This window comes from Manis javanica, chromosome 17, assembly GCF_040802235.1.
Source record: "Manis javanica isolate MJ-LG chromosome 17, MJ_LKY, whole genome shotgun sequence".
NCBI classification, from domain to species: Eukaryota; Metazoa; Chordata; class Mammalia; order Pholidota; family Manidae; genus Manis; species Manis javanica.
The window spans coordinates 28,507,780-28,529,198 of record NC_133172.1 but is presented as its reverse complement, the minus strand read 5'-3'; the positions used below and the strand labels follow the sequence as shown (position 1 = coordinate 28,529,198).

General features: G+C 34.9%; 1 protein-coding gene across 1 annotated transcript in view; it reads left to right on the top strand.

The window, feature by feature from the left end:
- ITFG1 (integrin alpha FG-GAP repeat containing 1) overlaps positions 1–21,419 on the top strand; it is a 321,361-nt gene that overhangs the window by 126,150 nt on the left and 173,792 nt on the right. The window contains exon 8 of the mRNA XM_036996514.2: positions 5,982–6,063. Coding sequence (XP_036852409.1) covers positions 5,982–6,063 — 82 coding nt within the window. The remainder of the gene's footprint in view (positions 1–5,981; positions 6,064–21,419) is intronic.

Below are 21,419 nucleotides of genomic sequence, written 5' to 3'. Positions count from 1 at the left end.
CAAGGCTTCCAAAAAGCGCTTGCCATAAAGAGAAAAAAAAAAAAGGGGAAAAACGCGTGACCTCCTCCGTCCTCAGGCACCGGTCTCAGGCACCCGCCCCCAGGTCTCGCAGGGAGAAACGCGGGATATTCTTTGTCCTCCGGCGCTGTTCCCAGGCACCTCCTCACCGGTCCCGCCACCCTGCCTCCCCAGCAACGGGGGCCCGTCCCTCTAAGGCTTCCAAAAAGCGCTCGCCAAAAAAAAAAACTGCTCCGGTTTCTCTCCACCCGCCGGGAGCCGGGGGGAGGGGCGCTCGGGTCCCGCCGGGCTGGGGCTTGTATCTTACCCCCTTCACAAGGCGCTGGGTTCTTGCAGGTGTGGATGTGGTCTGGATGTTGTCCTGTGTCCTGTGGTCTCTATTTTAGGAAGATTTTTCTTTGTTATATTTTCATAGCTCTATGTGTTTTTGGGAGGAGATTTCCACTGCTCTACTCACGCCGCCATCTTGGCTCCCGCCCCCCAATATATATATTTTTAATTGCATACAGAAGATTCCCTAACTGATGCCATGACTTTATTATATTTTTACCTTGATTAGATTACATATAAAATACTAATGAAGAAGAGACCACTCAAAATCTTAAATTTTAGGCTACACAATAGAGGACAGGATTTACCGACAGCCCAAATGGGCCAGCCAAGTGATGGTCATGAAGTAATGCTCAACTATTAAACTTCACTTTTCTCATGTGGAAGACGGATAAAAGAGTGTCTGCCTCATAGAGTATTTGTGAAGATAAATTAAGCAATGTGTGTAAAGTGCCTGGCGTACAGTATATGTGTATAACCAGTTTTAGTTTTAGATCTCTTGATTTTCTAAAACAATGTGTGTAAGGTGCCTGGCACCCAACAGATACTTAATAATTTTAGTTCTAGATGTCTCATTTCCCATCTTTTTACTCTTGATTGTCTTTTATTCAATTCAAATAAAACCTGAAACAGTTTATGAATTTTTATTAGAAGATTGCATTGTTTAGATCTGTAAACAATGCAAAGCACAAAGCTTATGGAAGATGATTCATTATTAGCCATCTCTCAGAGCACAGTCAGTGATGTTGGCCTGACTCAGATTTCTTCGTGGAGGGATACTCAGATGAGGAGGGGAGCTTTGTTTAGATAAGATCAGGGCTTTTAAATACCACTAACTACTTCCAAACTAAGCAGTTTCATGGGGTTTTTTTTTAATGGTACAAGGGAAAGGAAGAAGGACATCTAAACCAGAAAGATGAATTTTTGGTTAATACACCACTTTTTAAAAAATGTTATTATATTTGTTTTTCTAATGATACAAGTATAGTTGTTTAGTCTCAGTAATTACTATTAATTAAGTCTCCCTCTGCCAGAGGATTTTTGTTTTCAGGGGGCCTAGAAAGTGAATTTTGAGGTACTAAAAAATTAGAAAGTGAGAAAAATCAATCATTTTGAATGATTAATTTGTATTGGGGGAAGCCTCATTACAAAAAACTATAACATGTATATAAAATTATAAAACATTTTTAAGTATATTATGTCCCCTCAGCCTTTGCTGATTTAAAGGTAATAAAGTGAAGAAGCTCAATAGGAGAAAAATCTTCATGAAGAGACTAGATTTGGGTTGGGATCTCTTTTCCCCTTTATTGTTATTTTCTTTAAAGAAAATTAATAAATTGACTATTGGACAATAAATACTGAGGGTCGTTCTTGCTATAAAAAGCTATGTCAGGACAGTATCCTTGTTAACAGTGAATCAGTAAGTATAAATTAAGGGGAATGTAAACTCAAAACCACTGAAATAAAGTGTAGATTTTGTAAAACAGAGGATTATTTTCAATTAGAGATTGGGCGAACAATTTGCAGTTGCACATTAATCGACAAAAGAAATTCAAAACCTATAAAGCCATATTAGCTAGCAGAGACTAAGAGCTGCAACTAACCTTTTGAATGTCAGTTGTGTGCACACCACCGTGGTAGGTGCTCTGAGAGATTCAGAAGTGAACAGAGCTTATAGGCCAGAGTAAGGCAAAGAGGTGAATGTGGACAACCCTGGCTGGTGTGATGAGAGGTACAAACTTCATGCTACAAGCAGTTCGAAGACAGAGCAGTTATTTCCATTTGGTCTGCCAGAATTATCAGAGAAGTCTTCAAGAAAGATGTGGTTTTTGAAATGGCTAGTGTAGATGAGCAGGATTTTTGTGGTTTCAAGTGAAAAAAAGGAAGTATAAGGAAATACTGGACATACTCGTAGTGAGTGGTTTGGCCAAAAACATGAAAAAGTACTGAAAAGTAAGATTAGAAAATTGATTTAGTCAAGATCAGCAAAGGCCTTGATTTACAAGCTAATTTGATTGAGAAGCTTTTAAAGGTTTTTAGGACTGGGGCTAAAACGAATAGAGCTTTCATTACTGCAGTTAATCTGACTACTGCATAGTAGATAAATTTGCATGGAAAAACTGGAGGTGGGGAGATAACTTAGGTGGAATTTACTGTAACTGGGAAAGAGGTAAATAATTAAAGGAGTAAAATGTTGGGAATGGACAAAAAGGGAAAAATATGGGAAGACAAGATGACCATTAATGCAAAGGTAACTTGTGTTTTGTGCTGATGACTGTAATGGAAAAGATGAAAGAAGTCTTATTATGGGGCAGGAGAAAAAGTATTTTAGATAAGAGATCTAACAAGGAAGTAGTTAGAAATGTAGGACTAAGAACTCAAGGAAGAGAGCAGACAAATGTCCTGAAGGGAAAGGTCAAGAGAAGAATGGCAAAGCCAGCCCCTGGGATAACACCCACCACCACCGTTTATGTCACAGAAATTTTCAGTTTTGTCACTATTGCCATGTGGGGCCAGATAATTATATTCTTTATTGTGGAGATCTGTCCTGTGCATTGAGGTAGTTTAGCAGTAGCTCTGGCCTCTACTTGCTCAGGTGCTAATAGCCACCCCACCAATTGTGACAACCAAAAATGTCTCCAGACATTGTTCAGTGTCCCCTGGAGGACAAAATCACTCCCAGTGAGAACCATTGCTTTATGTGAATAAAGATGTGGACTTAGTCATTGTATATTGCTCTCTGATCATTTTTTTATGATCATTTTTTAATATTATAAATGTGACAGTTTTAACATTATATTAAAAAATGTAGGCCAGAAGAACATAGGCAGTCATCCATGAAAAGGTACTTGTTACAACACTAGAATAAGTCATTGAAATTCAGGCAGAAAATGGCAAGTAGTCTACTCTGTCAATGGCTGTGGTTTAAGCTGCTTCAATGGTGGGTGGTAGTTGTGGTAGCAGAAATAGTAGTATTACTATGTTCCTACTACTAGTGGTAGTTAATGTTAACTAAAAATATACTGTGTGCGTATACTGTGCTGAGCACTGTGTGGTTTATCTCACTAATCCTCACAAAACCTTTGTAAAAATACATTTTAAAGATAAAGTAAATGGATGCTTAGATTAGAACTAATTTATTCAGACCTCAAAACTAGCAAACAATGGAGCTGGGAGTTGAACTAGGAAATCTTTCTGTTAAGTTTCTATCCTTAAATCATTGTATAGTATTCCAGAAACCAAGTAGGCTAAAGAAAAGGTAGGTAAAGGATGTAGCTGCAGGAGTTGGCCCAAGTTTGGATTGCAGGAATACAGTGAAGGCCAGTAAGGACAGCATGTAAAGGATGGCACAGCGTAGAGTGGATGAGTCTTAAGAAACAAAAGTACTTGCAGATCACAAGCACAGGACTGCTGTTACAAAATTACCTTATAAGTGCCTGCTAACTTTACATTTTGCGCAACACCTAACCTTTCAGTCGGTTGATCCTCTGCAGAACCCTGCAAGTAGACAGTCTGTTTATCCCCTTCTAACAGTTAAAGAACCAAGACCCATAGAAGTAAGTGGCTGTTCCAAAGTGATACAATTTATCAGTGACAGCAGACCTTGAAACCACATCATCTAACTCCATGTCAGGTGTCCTTTCTACCAACTTACCCTTCTCTCTGGATAAAAGAGTATTGATCATGGGCTTGTCTTTCCTACATTAAATAGTAACATAGGCAACTTCATCTTTGAAAGTAAGTGTAGTCATGTGCCACTTTAAAATCCATTATCTAGTAAGAGTAATAAAATATAAAGTTTATTGAATCATTTTTATCAAATACTCATAATGTAAATGATACTAATCTGAATGGCATTAAGTTATATAAGTTTGTACTGCCAAATGGAGTAAAGAACAAGTAATAATAATGATGAAAAGTTAAATACAGTGAAGTATTATCTTTTCCCCCAATTATGTCATCTATATAATCTATATAATATATTCTTCAATCTCTCACTGTAGCAGGAATATACTCTCTTTCTCCAGCAATTGGAAAGGGTTATTCCTTTTCTTCTGTTGAGATTCATGGTGAATGTGGCATGTTATACATAGTCTATGGGAAATAGTCTATGTTCTTGATGGAGATGCATCATGACATTATATCAGGAAACATTTCTAGGTATATTTATTAAGTTTAACAGGATGTCAGCAGGATTATTCATCCATATAATGGGTTAATATTCAGCTTTATGTTATATGAGGCTGATGTTATATGCCATTCATTCTAAAACCATTATGTCCACACAGAGTGGCCATAATATACCAAATGCTGTGATCTTTATAAAATGCAAAACATACTTAACACTTCAGTCAGCAATTTGGCAACTTTGGTACATCTCTAAATATAATTTCAGGTACTCGGTAAAACTGGAGAGAAATACTAAGGTTTAAGACATATAAATAAGATTTCTATAGAAGAATCATTCAAAAAGTACATCAGATACTTTAGTAAAGATAGCCAAAGCATGTTTCTTTATGTGGATAATGGAGTGTTAAAATGGCTGGAAAATTACCTGTCACAAAAAAGATCTTACCCACTTATAGTCCTCAAGCATTTGGTCTTCATTCTTCCAATGTAGCAAAGCCTTTCTCTATAAATGTCAAATGATTTCTTAAGAAGTTATCTTGCAGATATACATTGTCCTTAGAGGAACAAAGAAGGAAAAGTATTTTTCTAATTCATGTTTTAAAATACATAGGTGTCCTACATAAAGTATACATATGTAAGAATCAAGTCAGTGTATACCAAATAATGATAGAGATGTCAATGATAAGAAAAGAGCCCTATATAAAACTGAGAGCTCAAAATCTCAAATTCAGTGTTTTGATTTATTTTTCTTACGTAGGAACCTGAAGTTATAGAAAGAAAAGGCAATAATTTAAAGAAATGTGTATTATTTTTGTAAGTCAAATGTGTACTGCTCCATTTTAGAAAGAGTAACTAAAACAAAGGATTTCTAATGGGTTTTCCTCTTTTGTTTAGCTTAGTCACCTCTGGTACATGCCAACTGTTACAGTCCTTTGCTCCCCTTCTCAGTAATACATAAACTTGAGTTGGTAATCAGTTGGCCCTTTAAGGACCAATATAGTTCTCATCTCACTTCAATGTATTTTCTTAACTGTCTCCAATAGAATCTTCTTCCCTTGAAATATGTAAAACATTGTGCCTTTGCTACTTACTTGTACCACTTATGTTACCTTCAGAAATTCTGTTTATCTTACGTATGTTATCTCTCAACTGGATTGTTAGCTCTTTGAAGGTAGGAAGTATTTTTTTATACTGCTTTATATTTCCAAAACCTTCCATGGTACTTGAAAGTGGAAGACACTCTTTATGTCTGAAATTATGATGATGATTTAGTAAAGTATTCATACCAGAATTGACAGCAAGGAAGGCACTCCAAACAAACACCTTCATCAATTCATAGTTTCTTTTTGTTTTTTGATAAAAGTGAAATAGGAAATTAGAATAATTTTTGTGCAGAACAAAAGCCTTAAATTATTAATTTCTCTGCTTCACTTAAAATGCTTTGTTTCACACTTGACACATGAAATATGATAGTCTAATCCAAAATATTCTGCCTTTAACAGGATGGAAATTTCTCTGTCCACACTGTATTTGAAAAGCCTCAAAATATGATGGTGGTTGGGCAGTCAGCATTTGCAGACTTCGGTAAGATTGTTTTCATTTTTCAGATTCTCCCCGTCTCTGACCACATCATATTAATTTCCCATATCAGAAGATAACTGTAGTGTCTTCAGAACTATTTTACATTTAAAAGATGCCTATTCTGTTATACATTGCATATGGTCAAATAAGGAAAAATTTATGACATGTATTTTTAAATTATAGTTTGAACTTAAGGGACTTCTGTTTGTAGAAATAACATACAAAACAACAAAGTCAGCTGAAGCCTTTTTAGAGGATACAAAGTGGTAATTATTGTAAAGTCTTCATGTATATCCAAATTATGGAACCAAAAAATTGAAGAAGTTAACCTGACCTCTTGAAACTTGAAACTTGAATACTAAAAACTATTTTTAATTTTGTCTTAATTCCAAAAAAGAGTAACATCTATTGTGAATTCAACACAAGAGGGTATAATATGAATCTGTTTTCCATAAGGTTCTACACCGTGAAACAAGTTCACATTGGTCAGGGACTTACAGAACATCCATGGTTCTTTCATCATTTTTCAGGGCAAATATTGGAAGGATTTTGGTGTTAGATGGAAAAATGGTGTAGGTGGCCACCACCTAAGATTTCAAAACTCACTGCCATCCTGCGTTACCTTCATTCTGCCAGTAAACACCCCTGCCCTTTCCTCAAAAATGCAGATAACATGTCACCAAATCTATGGGCCTCAGTGTCCTCATTTATAAGATGGTGGTGATAATGACCATATGCCCACTCAAGGCTGCTGTGAATAAAGCACAGTGTTGGGCACATAGGAGCACAAGAAATTACTGTGTAGTTTGAACCTTTTCATTGGACTCACCTGGTTTTCTTATTTGCTGCTACTCGTTGCTCAGTGGTCTGAATCAGCTAATTGTGAGTGTTGTAGATGAATCCCAAGGCAGCTAGAGCAGAGGTGTTAACAGTGCTATTTGATGAAGATATCAACATGAATCTCTATATTGTACTGCATTTTAGTTGTATTACATTGAATATTACTTTACTTTTTTGCAAATTTTTGGTTCCTGATCTATAGTCTTTAATTCAAAAAGTCAGGTGATAGAATACGTGGAATTATGTTTTTAATTTGCTGATTGATTTGATTCATTGGATTAATGACAAATCCCTTCGCATGTCTCCCTCTAGGAAAAAGCATATATATTATATAAATCTTAGGGGGCTTATAGACTTCCTTAACTCTTGGATAAGACCACCAAATTAAAAATTATTTGTTTTATGATTGTGTGTTTTGTATGATAAAGTGCTTTGCTTTTAACAAAATTATTAGTAGCTTCACTTTAAAATTTTTTTAACTGTGTTGATATAAACACAGGCATTTATGTGTTGGCATTTTTTAAATGTGCAGAATATAGGGCATAGTCAACTAAGAAACATAACTATATTTCAGCCCTACATTTCAACTTTTGGTAGTATATCAGTAAATTTTAATATCTTACAATGTCTTTTTAAAAGTCCATGCATTTTTAGTTGGGTATTATAAAAAAACAAGACTGCTAATGAGTCCAAAAAAGCAGATGGCATTGAATAAGGTTATGAATATTAATATATACAAAATAATGCATTTTCCTGTACATTTGAATACATCTGTGAATTGCATCCTGCCTTCCATCCTCCACCCATCTCACTCCCACCAAGTCAAGGGAAGTGAACGACAGCCAGGAAGTAAGCATGATTTCAGAATCTTGCATTCATTTGGTTAAAAAAAAAGCATATACTTAGATAAATTACATAGCTCACAGGAGGAATACTGTACCAAAAAGGACTGTTTAAATGGCTCCCAACTAACTTAAGTTGTCTAGGAACATAAGTGTTTTACAGCTATGATTAAGTTTTTAGCTGCTAATCTAACATGTTTTTTTAAAGATCAAAAAAATCTACTATAAATTTAGGCTATTCTGGTATAGCAAAATGCAGGTGGGTAGGGTGGTCTGAAGTCAAACAAATCAAGTATCTTTAGCAAATTAAACATGGAAATAATTATTCAAATGAATTATAATATTCATTTTATATGACAAAGAAATAGTTTCAAAGAAATGAGCCAAATAAAACTCCAGTAATATTACACAGCCAATAAAAATAATGTTTATGAAAATTCAGGAGAAAAGAGCAGAACTATAGTTGTACAATATGATCATCTTAGAAAAAGCAGACTACAAAGAAATATATCAAAATGATAATAATGGTTGCATTAAAGTAGGAGAATAGGTTATCTTATTCCCTGTTTTACAGATTTTCTGTTATGTAGTTTGATTAAATTAATGCATTTAATAATGAAAAGGCAAATTATAGAAGAGTAACAGCCAACAATGGTAAGAAACCAATGTATTAAAGTGTTAGATTTTCACAGTATTTGTAAGTTCATAGATAATTGGTCCCCTCTTCTGAGCTGTATGAACAACTCCTTTAGAGAAGGTCATGTATTTTTATAACAGCATTAATTCCAGCAAATAAAATTCAAAAATTAGACCTGGTGTCACACTAAAAATACTGCGCTGAATAGCAGATAAGAAAGCAAAAACTTTTAAGGCAAAATACTTCCTTTAAGAAAATCACAACCCAAAACCATATGATGTCACTTATATGTGAAATCTTAAAAAAAGAAGGACCTTATGGATACAGAGAACAGATTAATGGTTGCCAGAGAAAAGGGGTGCAATTGGTAGACAAAATAGGTAAAGGGAGTCAAAAGATACTAATTTCCAGTTATTTATTAGTTAATAACACTGTATTGCATGTTTGACAGTTGCTAAGAGAGTACAATACACCACAAAAGTTATCACAAGGAAAAAAAAGTTTTGTGACTATGTATGGTGACAGATGTTAACTAGATTTATATGATCATTTCATAATATATACAAGTACTGAATCATTAGTGTCTATACCTAAAACTAGTGCTAAATGTCAGTTATATCCTAATGAAGATGAGAGTTGTGTACCAATGTTGGTTTCTTAGCTTTCACAAATGTACCATTGCAATATACTTTATCTTTGCAACTTTCCTGTAAATCTAAAATTATTCCAGAATAAAAAGTTATTTTTGAAAGTTTTAAAACTATATATATGGTCTATTTGGGAAGATTTAATTATGTAAAAAATACAAAAATATGTCAAAAGCACATGTCAACCAGACAGAAAATAAGTAAGAAGACAGAGGCACTGAACAACACATTAGAACAGATGAACCTAACAGACATCTACAGAACACTCCAACCAAAAGCCGCAGGATACACATTCTACTCAAGTGGGCATGGAACATTTTCCAGAATAGATCACATACTAGGCCACAAAAAGAGCCTTAGTAATTCAGAAGGGTTGAAATTGAACCAACCTGCTCTCAGACTATAAAGTTATAAAACTAGAAATAAATTCTGCAAAGAAAACAAAAAAGCCCACAGGCACATACAGGCTTAACAGCATGCTCCTAAATAACCAATGGATCAATGATCAAAAAAAAGATCAAGCAATATATGGAGACAAATGGAAACTACAACTCAACTCCCCAATGTCTGTGGGGCGCAGCAAAGGCCATTCTAAGAGGGAGGTATATAGCAATACAGGCTTACCTCAAGAAAGAAGAACAATCCCAAATGAACAGTCTTAATTCATAATTAATGAAAATAGGGGAAAAAAAAGAACAGTTGAGGCCCAATATCAGTAGAAAGAGGGACATAACAAAGATCAGAGCAGGAATAAAGAAAATTGGGACTAAAACAATAGAAATAATCAGTGAAACCAGGAGCTGGTTCTTCAAAAAAATAAAATAGATAAACCCTTAGCAAGATTTATTAAGAAAAAAAGACTGTACACACATAAACAAAATCAGAAATGAGAACAGAAAAGTCACTACGGACACCACAGAAATACAAAGAATTACTAGAGAATACTATGAAAAATTATATGCTCACAAACTGGATAATCTAGAAGAAATGGATAACTTTCTAGAAAAATACAACCTTCCAAGGCTGACTCGGGAAGAAATAGAATATCTGAGCAGAACAGTTTCCAGCAATGAAATTGAATTGGTAATCAAAAAGCTGCATAAAAACAAAAGACCTAAAAACATTGAGACCAAATGGCTTCACCACTGAATTTTATCAAACTTTTAGAGACCTAATACCCATCCTCCTTAAAGTTTTCCAAAAAGTAGAAGAGGAGGGAATACTTCCAAACTCCTTCTGTGAGGCCAACATCACTCTAATACCAAAACTATGTAAAGACACCACACACAAAAAAAATTACACGCCAATATCCCTGATGAACATAGGCACAAAAATACTCAGCAAAACATTAGCAAACCGAATTCAGAAATACATCTAGAGGATTATCCATCATGATCAAGTAGGATTTATTCCAGGGATGCAAGGATTGTACAATATTCGAAAATCCATCAACATGATCTACCGCATCAACAAAAAGAAGGACAAAAACCACATGATCATCTCCATAGAAGCTGAAAAAGCATTTGACAAAATTCAACATCCATTCATTGTAAAAACTCTCAACAAAATAGGCATGGAGGGCAAGTACCTCAGAAAGTTCATATACAACAAACCCATAGCCAATATCATACTTAACAGCAAGAAGCTGAAAGTTTTTCCTCTAAGGTCAGGAACATGACAAGGATTCCCACTCTCCCCACTTTTTTTTTTTTTGTAGGTAATTATTTTTTATTGAGGGGTAGTTGACACACAGTATTACATTAGTTTCAGGTGTACAACACAGTGATTCAACATTTATATACATGATAATTCTAGCTACCAGCTATCACCATACAAAGTTGTTACAATATTTTGACTATATTTCTTATGCTATACATTACATCCCAGTTACTTATTTATTTTACAATTGGAAGTCTGTACTTTTTTTTTTGAGAGGGCATGTCTCATATTTATTGCTCAAATGGTTGTTAACAACAATAAAATTCTGTGTAGGGGAGTCAATGCTCAATGAACAATCATTAATCCACCCCAAGCCCAATTTTCGTCAGTCTCCAATCTTCTGAAGCATAACGAACAAGTTCTTACATGGAGAACAAATTCTTACATAGTGAATAAGTTACATGGTGAACAGTACAAGGGCAGTCATCACAGAAACTTTCAGTTTTGATCAACCATCATGAACTACAAACAATCAGTTCAAATATGAATATTCGTTTGATTTTTATACTTTATTTACATGTGGATACCACATTTCTCTCTTTATTATTATTATTTTTAATAAAATGCTGCAGTGGTAGGTAGATGCAAGATAAAGGTGGAAAACATAGTTTAGTGTTGTAGGAGAGCAAATGTAGATGATCAGGTGTGTGCCTGTAGACTATGTGTTAATCCAAGCTAGACACAGGCAATAAAACATCCACGGATGCAGAAGATTTCTCTCAGAACCCACTCTCCCCACTTTTATTCAGCATAGTACTGGAGGTCCAAGCCACAGCAATCAGACAACACAAAGAAATAAAAGACATCTAGATTGGTAAAGAAGTTAAACTATCACTGTTTGCAGTTAACATGATAGTGTACATAAAAAACCCTAAGGAATCCACCAAAAGACTACTAGAACTAATAATTTAATTCAGCAAAGTTGCAGGATACAAAATTAATACACAGAAATCTGTTGCATTCCTATATACTAATAATGAACGAGCAGAAAGAGAAATCAGGAAAACAATTCCATTCACAATTCATCAAGAAGAATAAAATACCTAGGAATAAACCTAACCAAGGAGGTAAAAGACCTATATCCTGAAAACTACAAGACACTCATGAGAGAAATTAAAGAAGACACCAGTAAATGGAAATACATCCCATGCTCATGCATAGGAAGAATTATTATTGTCAAACTGGCCATCCTGCCCAAAGCAATCTGCAGATTAAATACAATCCCTATCAAAATACTAACAGCATTCTTCAATGAACGAGAATAGTTCTAAAATTCATATGGAACCACAAAGGACCCTGAATAACCAAAGCAATCCTGAGAAGAAAGAATAAAGCAGGGGGATCTCGCTCCCCAACTTCAAGCTCTACTGCAAAGCCACAGTAATTAAGACAATTTGGTACTGGCACAAAAACAGAGGCATAGACCAGTGAAACAGAATAGAGAGTCTGGATATTAACCCAAGCATATATGGTCAATTAATATATGATAAAGGAGCCATGGATATACAATAGGGAAATGACAGCCTCTTCAACAGCTGGACCACTGCCAACAAAACTGGACCACTACATTTAAGAGAATGAAAATGGATTATTGTGTAACCCCATACACAAAAGTAAACTCAAAATGGATCAAAGACCTGAATGCAAGTTATAAAACCATAAAACTTTTAGAAAAAAACATAGGCAAAAATCTCTTGGACATAAACATGAGCAACTGCTTCATGAACATATCTCCCCGGGCAAGGGAAACAAAAGCAAAAATGAACAAGTAGGACTATATCAAACTAAAAAGCTTCTGTACATCAAAGGACACCATCAGTAGAACAAAAGACATTCTACAGTATGGGAGAATATATTCATAAATGACATATCCGATAAGGGGTTGATATCCAAAATATATAAAGAGCTCATGCACCTCAACAAACAAAAAGCAAATAATCCAGTTAGAAAATAGGAAGAGGATCTTAACAGACACTTCTCCAAAGAAGAAATTCAGATGGCCAATAGGCACATGAAAAGATGCTCCACGTTGCTCACTAATCATCAGAGAAATGCAAATTAAAACCACAATGAGATATCAGCTCACACCAGTTAGGGTAGCCAGCATCCAAAAGATAAACAACAAATGTTGGCGAGAATGTGGAGAAAGGGGAACCCTCCTACACTGCTGGTGGGAATGTAAATTAGTTCAACCATTGTGGAGAGCAGTATGGAGGTTCCTCAAAACACTCAAAATAGAAATCCCATTTGACCCAGGAATTCCACTCCTAGGAATTTACCCTAAGAATGCAGGAGCCCAGTTTCAAAAAGACATATGCATTCTTATATTTACCGCAGCACTATTTTCAATAGCCAAGAAATGGAAGCAACCTAAGTGTCCATCAGTAGATGAATGGATAAAGAAGATGTGGTACATATTCACAATGGAATATTATTCAGCCATAAGAAGAAAACAAATCCTACCATTTGCAACAACATGGATGGAGCTAGAGGGTATTATGAGTAGTGAAATAAGTCAGGTAGAGAAAGACAAGTACCAAATGATTTCACTCATCTGTGGAGTATAAGAACAAAGCGAAAACTGAAGGAACAAAACAGCAGCAGACTCACAGAACCCAAGAATGGACTAACGGTTACCAAAGGGAAAGGTACTGGGGAGGATGGATGGGGAAGGAGGGATACTACGCTAATGGATAATGACTGTAATGGGGTATGTGGTTGGGACTTGATAATGGGGGGAGTCTAGTAACCATAATGTCGCTCATGTAATTGTACATTAATGATACAAAAAAATAAATAAATAAAAATAGACTTTAAAAAAAAGGCAAATACCAAATGATTTCACTCGTTTGTGGAGTATAACAAAAAAGCAAAACTGAATGAACAAAACAGCAGCAGACTCACAGACTCCAAGTAGGGACTTGTGGTTACCAAAGGGAATGGGAGAGGAAGGCTGGGAGGGAGGGAGGGAGGGAGAAGGGGATTAAGGGGCATTATGAGTAACACATATAATGTAGGGGGGTCACGGGAAGGGCAGTATAGCACAGAGAAGACAAGTAGTGACTCTATAGCATCTTACTACACTGATGGACAGTGACTGCAATACGGTGTGGGGGAAACTTGATAGTATGGGTGAATGTAGTGTCCACAGTGTTGCTCATGTGAAACCTTCATAAGTTTGTATATCTATGTTACCTTAATAAAAATAAATAAATAAATAAAAGTAAAAGAATATAGAAACAACTGCCATAGTATAAGAGAAACCAGACTGTAGTTCATTGTTAATTATGAAATTAATTTCATAGGGTCAAAGTCTTATGTCAGTATGGATCACTCTAGGCCAGAAAAGGTTAGGAAGCCTCATGGAAGAGGAGAGATTTGGGACTGGACTTCAAAATAATTCTGAGGTTTGACTAAAAATATGTGAAGGTGTGAAAACAGGGTGTGATTAGTGACTGATAAACAGTTTATTCTCTATTCAGTTTGGCTTAAATAGGGAGTTTCTGTAAAAATGTACAAACACAAGAATGGATTAGAAATACATTGGATTACCAAGTGAACAGGAAATGAACAAATGTTAATTTTATTCTGTGAAAGTACTGGGAGGTAGCATGGTTTTGACCAGCTCTTTGTTAATACCTTTTTTAATTAATTTGATAAAGTAAAGTTTAGCAAAGTCTTCTAGTCTGGTGGGCTATGCAGTAGGTAATACTTCTTGAACATGGAATAGGAATCAGGAGGAAATGATTAGAATCTCTGAAATGAGTGAGATTTTTATATCAAAAGAAAGGCAGGTTTTAATATAAAATCAGGGAACAAATCAGGGCAGGTGATGGTAAGAGCATGAGCTAAGTACATCAATAAATAGAGGGACAGGTGTGAGAAATTTCGCAGAGAATCAGTAAATTTAGTGATTGGGTTGATACTAGAAAAACTAAAAAGAAAAATAGCCTCTGAATGACTAAGAGAATCATTCTTTTCTCTTCCTCCCTTCATAAGAGATAACGTAATCAAGAGAGAAAGCTGGTTTGGCTATTAAGATACTTTATAGTCACCACATTAATTACACAAATAGATAAAGTTGTACAATCTAGGAAACCTAAATTCAGAAATAAAGTCAAAAGTTTGAAAGTCTTCCAGGAGCCTAGAGGTCAAGACCTGAATGAGCCCTCCAAGGAAGAGTATAAATAGTTTGTCAGAGGGTTAAGGAGGGAAAAGAAAAAGAAGCAGTAAAATGTGGTCAGGAACCACTGAAGATATTAGAGTGAAATTCAAGAGGATGACCAAGAAAACACCTTGGGATTTACAGGTCAGCAAGGTACTAATGGCTCAAAGATAACATTTACAGAGCTCTTAGCAGTCCCTGGGCTATAGAATTCAGCTGATAAATAGTGACTGCTACTAGTTAGTGTCAGATGATGTCCTAGGCTCTGGCCTCAGGCTTGGGAGATCTGCAAGCAGTAAGTACTCATCTTCTCAAAAACCTGGTTTGTGGGTTACCCTACTATAGCACCCTTTTACACTATGTTAGAGTTGAGTGTTTTTCTAGGTAGGCTCAGATAATCAAATTACAAAATTTCTATAAATAAGGTGGTATTTCTTTATTAAATTATATAGGACAAAAAAGAAAAATAAGGTACATATTTTTCTATCAAAAGAACAATTACATACAGTCAGACTTGGAGAAAATACTGATTTGTATGCAATGTCAGATGTAGGGGAAATCGATAAAAAGCTACAAAAGTGAAGGGAAAACAGAAACCCTAACAGATTGTCAGCATTTTCTATAGATCGAATCACATGTGAATCACATAATATATAAATTTATACATCCAGCCCTGATGCTAATTCTTGTGTATCAGATCATAAGAAGATCACACTTTATTCTTCAAGAGAAAGTAGAATACCTGGCATGTTGGTAAAGGCTGGAAATTGTCAGTTAGTTCTCCTATAAGAAAATAAAGGAGCTATGAAAATAAAAAACTTTGTCATCCATGAAAGTTATTAACTTGTTGGGAAATATTGAACCTCTTAAAGATGGTACCATTGATGGCTGAGACCAGAGCTTACTCAGTTGAGTATCCCCAATGGCTAGCATAGTAGATAATCAATGATGTTTATTAAAGTGAAGGAGAAAGGGAAACCCCACAATCAAGTTATTTTATGAAATCTTTATGATGCTTAGTAAAAGTTCAGGTTTGAATTCCAAATTAACCATGGTAGAGCTAAAATACCTTGTTCTAGATGACGTAGCCGTTATACTTCCTCTTGTTTTATAATTAGGTGTATTTGATAATAGTCTGACAAATTAAAATTTTTTCTTGTTGGTGCTTGATCTGAAGACAAAAGTAAATGAGCCATGTATGGAAATTTGAGTTTTATATTTAGCCTGAACGCTAATAGGTAATTGAATGTTCATATTCTCTCTTACAAGAGAAATTTAAAAATCAAATAGCTTCAAACAGACAGATGGTTATATTATAAAAGAGGCTGTATAGGGGAAAGTTCTAGGTGCTTTGAGGGCTTGGTCTTGTTATGTGAACCATTTAAGGCTGATTTTATTCTGAAGACTTAGTAGTGTATTTTGTTACTTAGAGTTGAAAATTGGCTGCTCTTTTGTTAAGTAGTCTTACTTATTTTTTCATCAAAAAGGAACACTGAATTCCAATTAAGAATAATCAATAAAACAAAAAAGTTTGAGGTTTCAGTATTCTCTCCTATATGTACTACTATAGTATCATCATTGCCAGTCAGAATTTAAGTAATGCAAATACAGAATACTTTAATGTATGGAATATGGACAAATTAGATATAAGTACCAAATTGAAGGAATTTGGAATATAATGCTTATATTTCCTTTGAGTGAATGTTATTGTACAGATAGATCAGTTCAATAGTTTAATCTGTTCTTTAAAACTTTGTAGTGATCAATTGATCTTCCATTCAGTTTTCTTCCTGTTTTGTCGTTAGAGATGTACACGATGTTAATTCAGTCAAAAAATACTTCTTGAATGTCTATTTTTACTGCTCTGTTCTAGATGCTTGGCATGTAGCAAAGAATGAAGCATACAAGAACCTGGTTCTCATGGAGTTTAAATTCTGTTAAAAGAGGAAAGACAGCAAGAAGTAAATTAGTAAAGTACTTTTAGAAAGCAATAAAAGCCAGTATATTTACACAGATTTTGGATTTTTCTAGTGCTAGTTTGTTCTGACCTGATCAAAATAAAAGCGAAAAAAATCAATTGAAACAATTCTCCCTCCAACCTGCTAGACTTTTATCTCTCTCACCTGATCCTGCCCTTATCCTACCAAAGAAAGAAAGGCAACACTGTAATACATTTTTTGGTAGAAGTGTAATATTTTACAAGCACACATTGCCATATGGCACATAGAGTGATTAGACATCTTAGAAATGAAAGTGCTATAATAGGAAGTGAGAAAGGCTAATTTTGATAGCTGATTGAGATCGTATTTGACCTGAGACTTGAATGAAATCATAGGAGGTCTTCAGTGTTCCATGGAGAAATAACACCTTTGTGGATATTCAAGAAGTAAAAAGAATGGTGGTATGTGGTCAGGTTTTTGGGGCCTTGTGGACCGTGGTAAGGAGTTTGGATTTTATTCTAGTTATAATTAGAAGTTTCAAGGAGATGTGTTAAGAGGATATGCAGTTAACCACACAAAGGCTATGATGTCTTGGACCAGTACAATCACTAGGAGATTGTCAGAGAGTGACCATATTTAAGATATATTGGAGACGAAGTTAACAGGACTTGCTGACTTGCTGATGAATTGGATGGACATTAGAGGGAAGAGAAAAAGAGTAAAAGATGACTTTCACATTTGCGGCTTAAACTACTGTCTATGGTGACACCATTCACTGAGGTAGGAAAGGAGTAGAAAGAGGAACTTTGGGATTCTGTTACTTAAGGCACAAGTTGGAGATACAAGCTCTGGAGAGACATAGAGTCATCAGTATATCCCTGTTTAAATGCATTTTAGAAGGTAGAAAGGGGATAAATGAAGACTTGCCCAAAGTATCCCACCTTTCTTCCTTACACTTTAAATATAACTATATTCCAGCCACACTACACCATGAGAGCTTTTGCCCTTGCTCATTCCTCTGCATGGGATGCCCTTCCTCCAGGTATTCCTCATGGCCCACTCCCTCAACACTTTCAAGTCTTACTAAAATGTCCCCCTCCCCAGGAGACTCTCCCTGACCACTCTGTTTAAAATTATAACCCTCCAGACACCAATCCCTTTTCCCTCTTTATTTTTCTTCATAGCATTTATCCCTCTCTACATACTATTCATTTTACTCGTGTACTCTCACTAGAATATACTCCAATGGTTTGTTTTGTTCACTGCTATATCTCATGTCAGGAGCAGGGCCAATCATATTGTAAATACTCAATGAGTAATTTTGAATGAATAATTAAATGAAAATATTCTAATTGATTTAACTAACTGGTTTTTAAGAATTGAGCCCAATTTTAAGACATGTCTTAAATATCTTCAACCACAATACTAAAGCAAAATTCTGAGTGTCAGTAACATGATAAGAACTGATCTAATATTACTTCTGCTCATTTTTATTAAAGTTGAGCAATTAAACTAAAAATTGTTCTGAATCTCTAAAATAGATGGGTGCTGATTTCAGTAGGAGACATCTTAGGTCCTTATAAATTCTTAAAAATTCTTGGTTTTCATATTTCTGTTTTTCTAATTCCTGAATTCTGATAACATGCATTACCTATATAGTATTTATTTATTTAACATTTAAACAAACCAGTATATTTACACAGATTTTGGATTTTTCTAGTGCTAGTTTGTTCTGACCTGATCAAAATAAAAGCGAAAAAAATCAATTGAAACAATTCTCCCTCCAACCTGCTAGACTTTTATCTCTCTCACCTGATCCTGCCCTTATCCTACCAAAGAAAGAAAGGCAACACTGTAATACATTTTTTGGTAGAAGTGTAATATTTTACAAGCACACATTGCCATATGGCACATAGAGTGATTAGACATCTTAGAATTATCTTTTTAATCCAGTTCATTAGTATTTCTTTTCTATCCCATGTCACTGTGGCAGTTGCACTGCAGTGGTTGCCATAGCAAAAGTGATTAGTCCCTGAGTTTCTACTTTCTAGCAAAGACCGTGAGGCATCTATCTTGGTGAGTCATGGATGCCAGATGTGATTCTGATAAATATTCTGAATGCTTTTTGATTGGAAATGGTAATTTATATATAAATTATATAATTGCTACTTCAGAGTCTTGATTTTATACATACTCAGCATTTAAAGCAGACCAGGCTGTATTCATTTTTTTTTTAAGATACACAAATATGAGGAAAATTTAGGACCCTAAATCCTTGAAACCTTAATGTACAAGTTTATGTATGATAGATTCTTTCCTTTCTATATAGGAGGTATTTGGGGATTTTTTTAGCAGTTATTCTTCTGACATATTGTATTCTCAAAACCACACTGTTCTGTTAATTTTTTTAATGGTACATGGTATTACGAACATATAATTAGTCCTTTTTGTATTAAATTTAAAGTATTTAAAAATTCTATAGAAAAATGTTATGTTTTACGTTATTACTTTACTGTTTTGTAAAATTAACAAGTGATACCTTTAATAACTTCATCTAATGTAACCCACAACTTAATCAGGAAACTTGTCTCTCTAAGCCTGCCCTAATTAATAGAGTGGATCTATGGTAATGGAGCAATCCATAAAACTGCCCTGTAAACTTCACCATGCATTTATCTCTTCATTACCTGGTTGCCACAGTACTAGGAAAGTAATTATTGCAGGATCTTGTCTATTATTAGATCTTCCAGATACATATAGCCTCGGAAAGACTATAAGTTGGTGAAATTTATTCCTCTCTGGGTTACACCTGAGGGGTATTTCTTGCTTGTCAAAGCAGTATAGAAGCTTGAGAGCAAATCATGAAGATCCATCCCAGTGCCACCCCTTTTCTAAATGTTCTGTCCCATTTTCAGACAACCCATGCTTCCATTTCAACCCCATTTTCTTCCATCTGCAACTCTGTGTTTTCATTCTATGTAAATGTCCCATCCATCAATAAGCAAAAACAATGATGTGCTTCTTGGCTGTAGGTAGGTACACAGCACTTCTGTACTTAACCTTCACCCTCTAAACTGTTGAATTATGGGTTGGATGGTAGTTGATGGATGGATGAAATTGCCCTTTGCTACTTACCCTTGTCCAGAGCAGTCCACTCCCTTAGCAGCTCTCACAAAGCAATCCATTCTTCACAATAACAACTCAGTTCCCTTTTATTTCCTGTTAGACATACTTAATCTGCCTCTTCCTTTCATATTACATCCACCCACAAAACTAATATATTATTAATTAAATCAGCAGGTAAATTTCAGGTTAGTTAACCAGTGACAATAAATTAAACAGTACTTATTATTTGTCAAGAACTCTTACAAAAAGTGTTCTACATTTATCTCAATTAAACCTCCCAAACCTCTCTGAGGTGAGCACCTCATTATACAGATATGGTAATGGGTATATACAGATATAATATGTATACCTCATTATACAGATGTGGTAATGGGGTTCCAAGAGGTTAAGAAACTTGCTCAGGGGGACAGAGCTGGGAATTGGCAGAACTAGGACATGATCCTTGGCTCTGTCTCACAAGCTATGTTCTTAAATACTATAAACCCCTTCTACATTAGTTCTTAAAATGTAGCACCAACCTCACTGATGGCCACCAACAGTAACTTCCTGATGGCCACTGTTTATGTTTTTTTAAAACTATATAATATGTTGATGGAGAATCTTTCTGCTGCCTGCATTTTCAAATGGATTTTCGCTCAATATTTTTACAGTTTTTATACTATCTGATCATTTTCCCAAGTCATATCCACCTCAGTGGATAATGTATATGGTTATGTACATCATTAATTCCAGAATATATTAGGCTTATGGATTCCAAAACCAAGCATTGATAATTTTGACACAGGATTCATTATAAATATCTCTTGGATTAAGGAACTTTCAGAATATCTCTTAATTATCAAATATGATAAATTTTTAGTTATTATTAGTGTAAAGCCATTCCACTGTTAATTTTCTGAGTACATGTGGGAGGGCATTTCCTAGAAATAAGCTCTTTGGATCTTCTTTGATTTTGATTGTTTCCCCTACTCCAGTTTATGGCTTTGCAGCCACATATCCTTTCAGTCAATTTTTGAAACTCTTAACTCACTTATAAATTGTGCTTGTGTCCTTTCACTAGGCTCTTTCTAAATTTAATCGAACACATTCTTAAACATCCACTAATAAATACATACAAATATTTTATGTTCTCTCCTAGTTCATATTTTTTAAATCAAGCATTTTTGGCTTCATATTATACAGATGATTTCTTTTGCTATTCTCTCCTTTAATGGTCTTAATTTGAAAGATATGCTTATAAGGATGTCAGTTAAGTCTTCTACTTCTCGTATTTCTTACAAGCTTTTCAAAATAAGCTGCCAGTTTTAAAACAGTGGCATATTTTATGATAAGTGAAGACAGTGAATAATAGTAATTTAGTACATCATACATAAAGCACTTTGAAATCAATCACCATTAAAAATGATAGTTAAAAGTGGTTGAAGGCTTATAAAGTATAATATA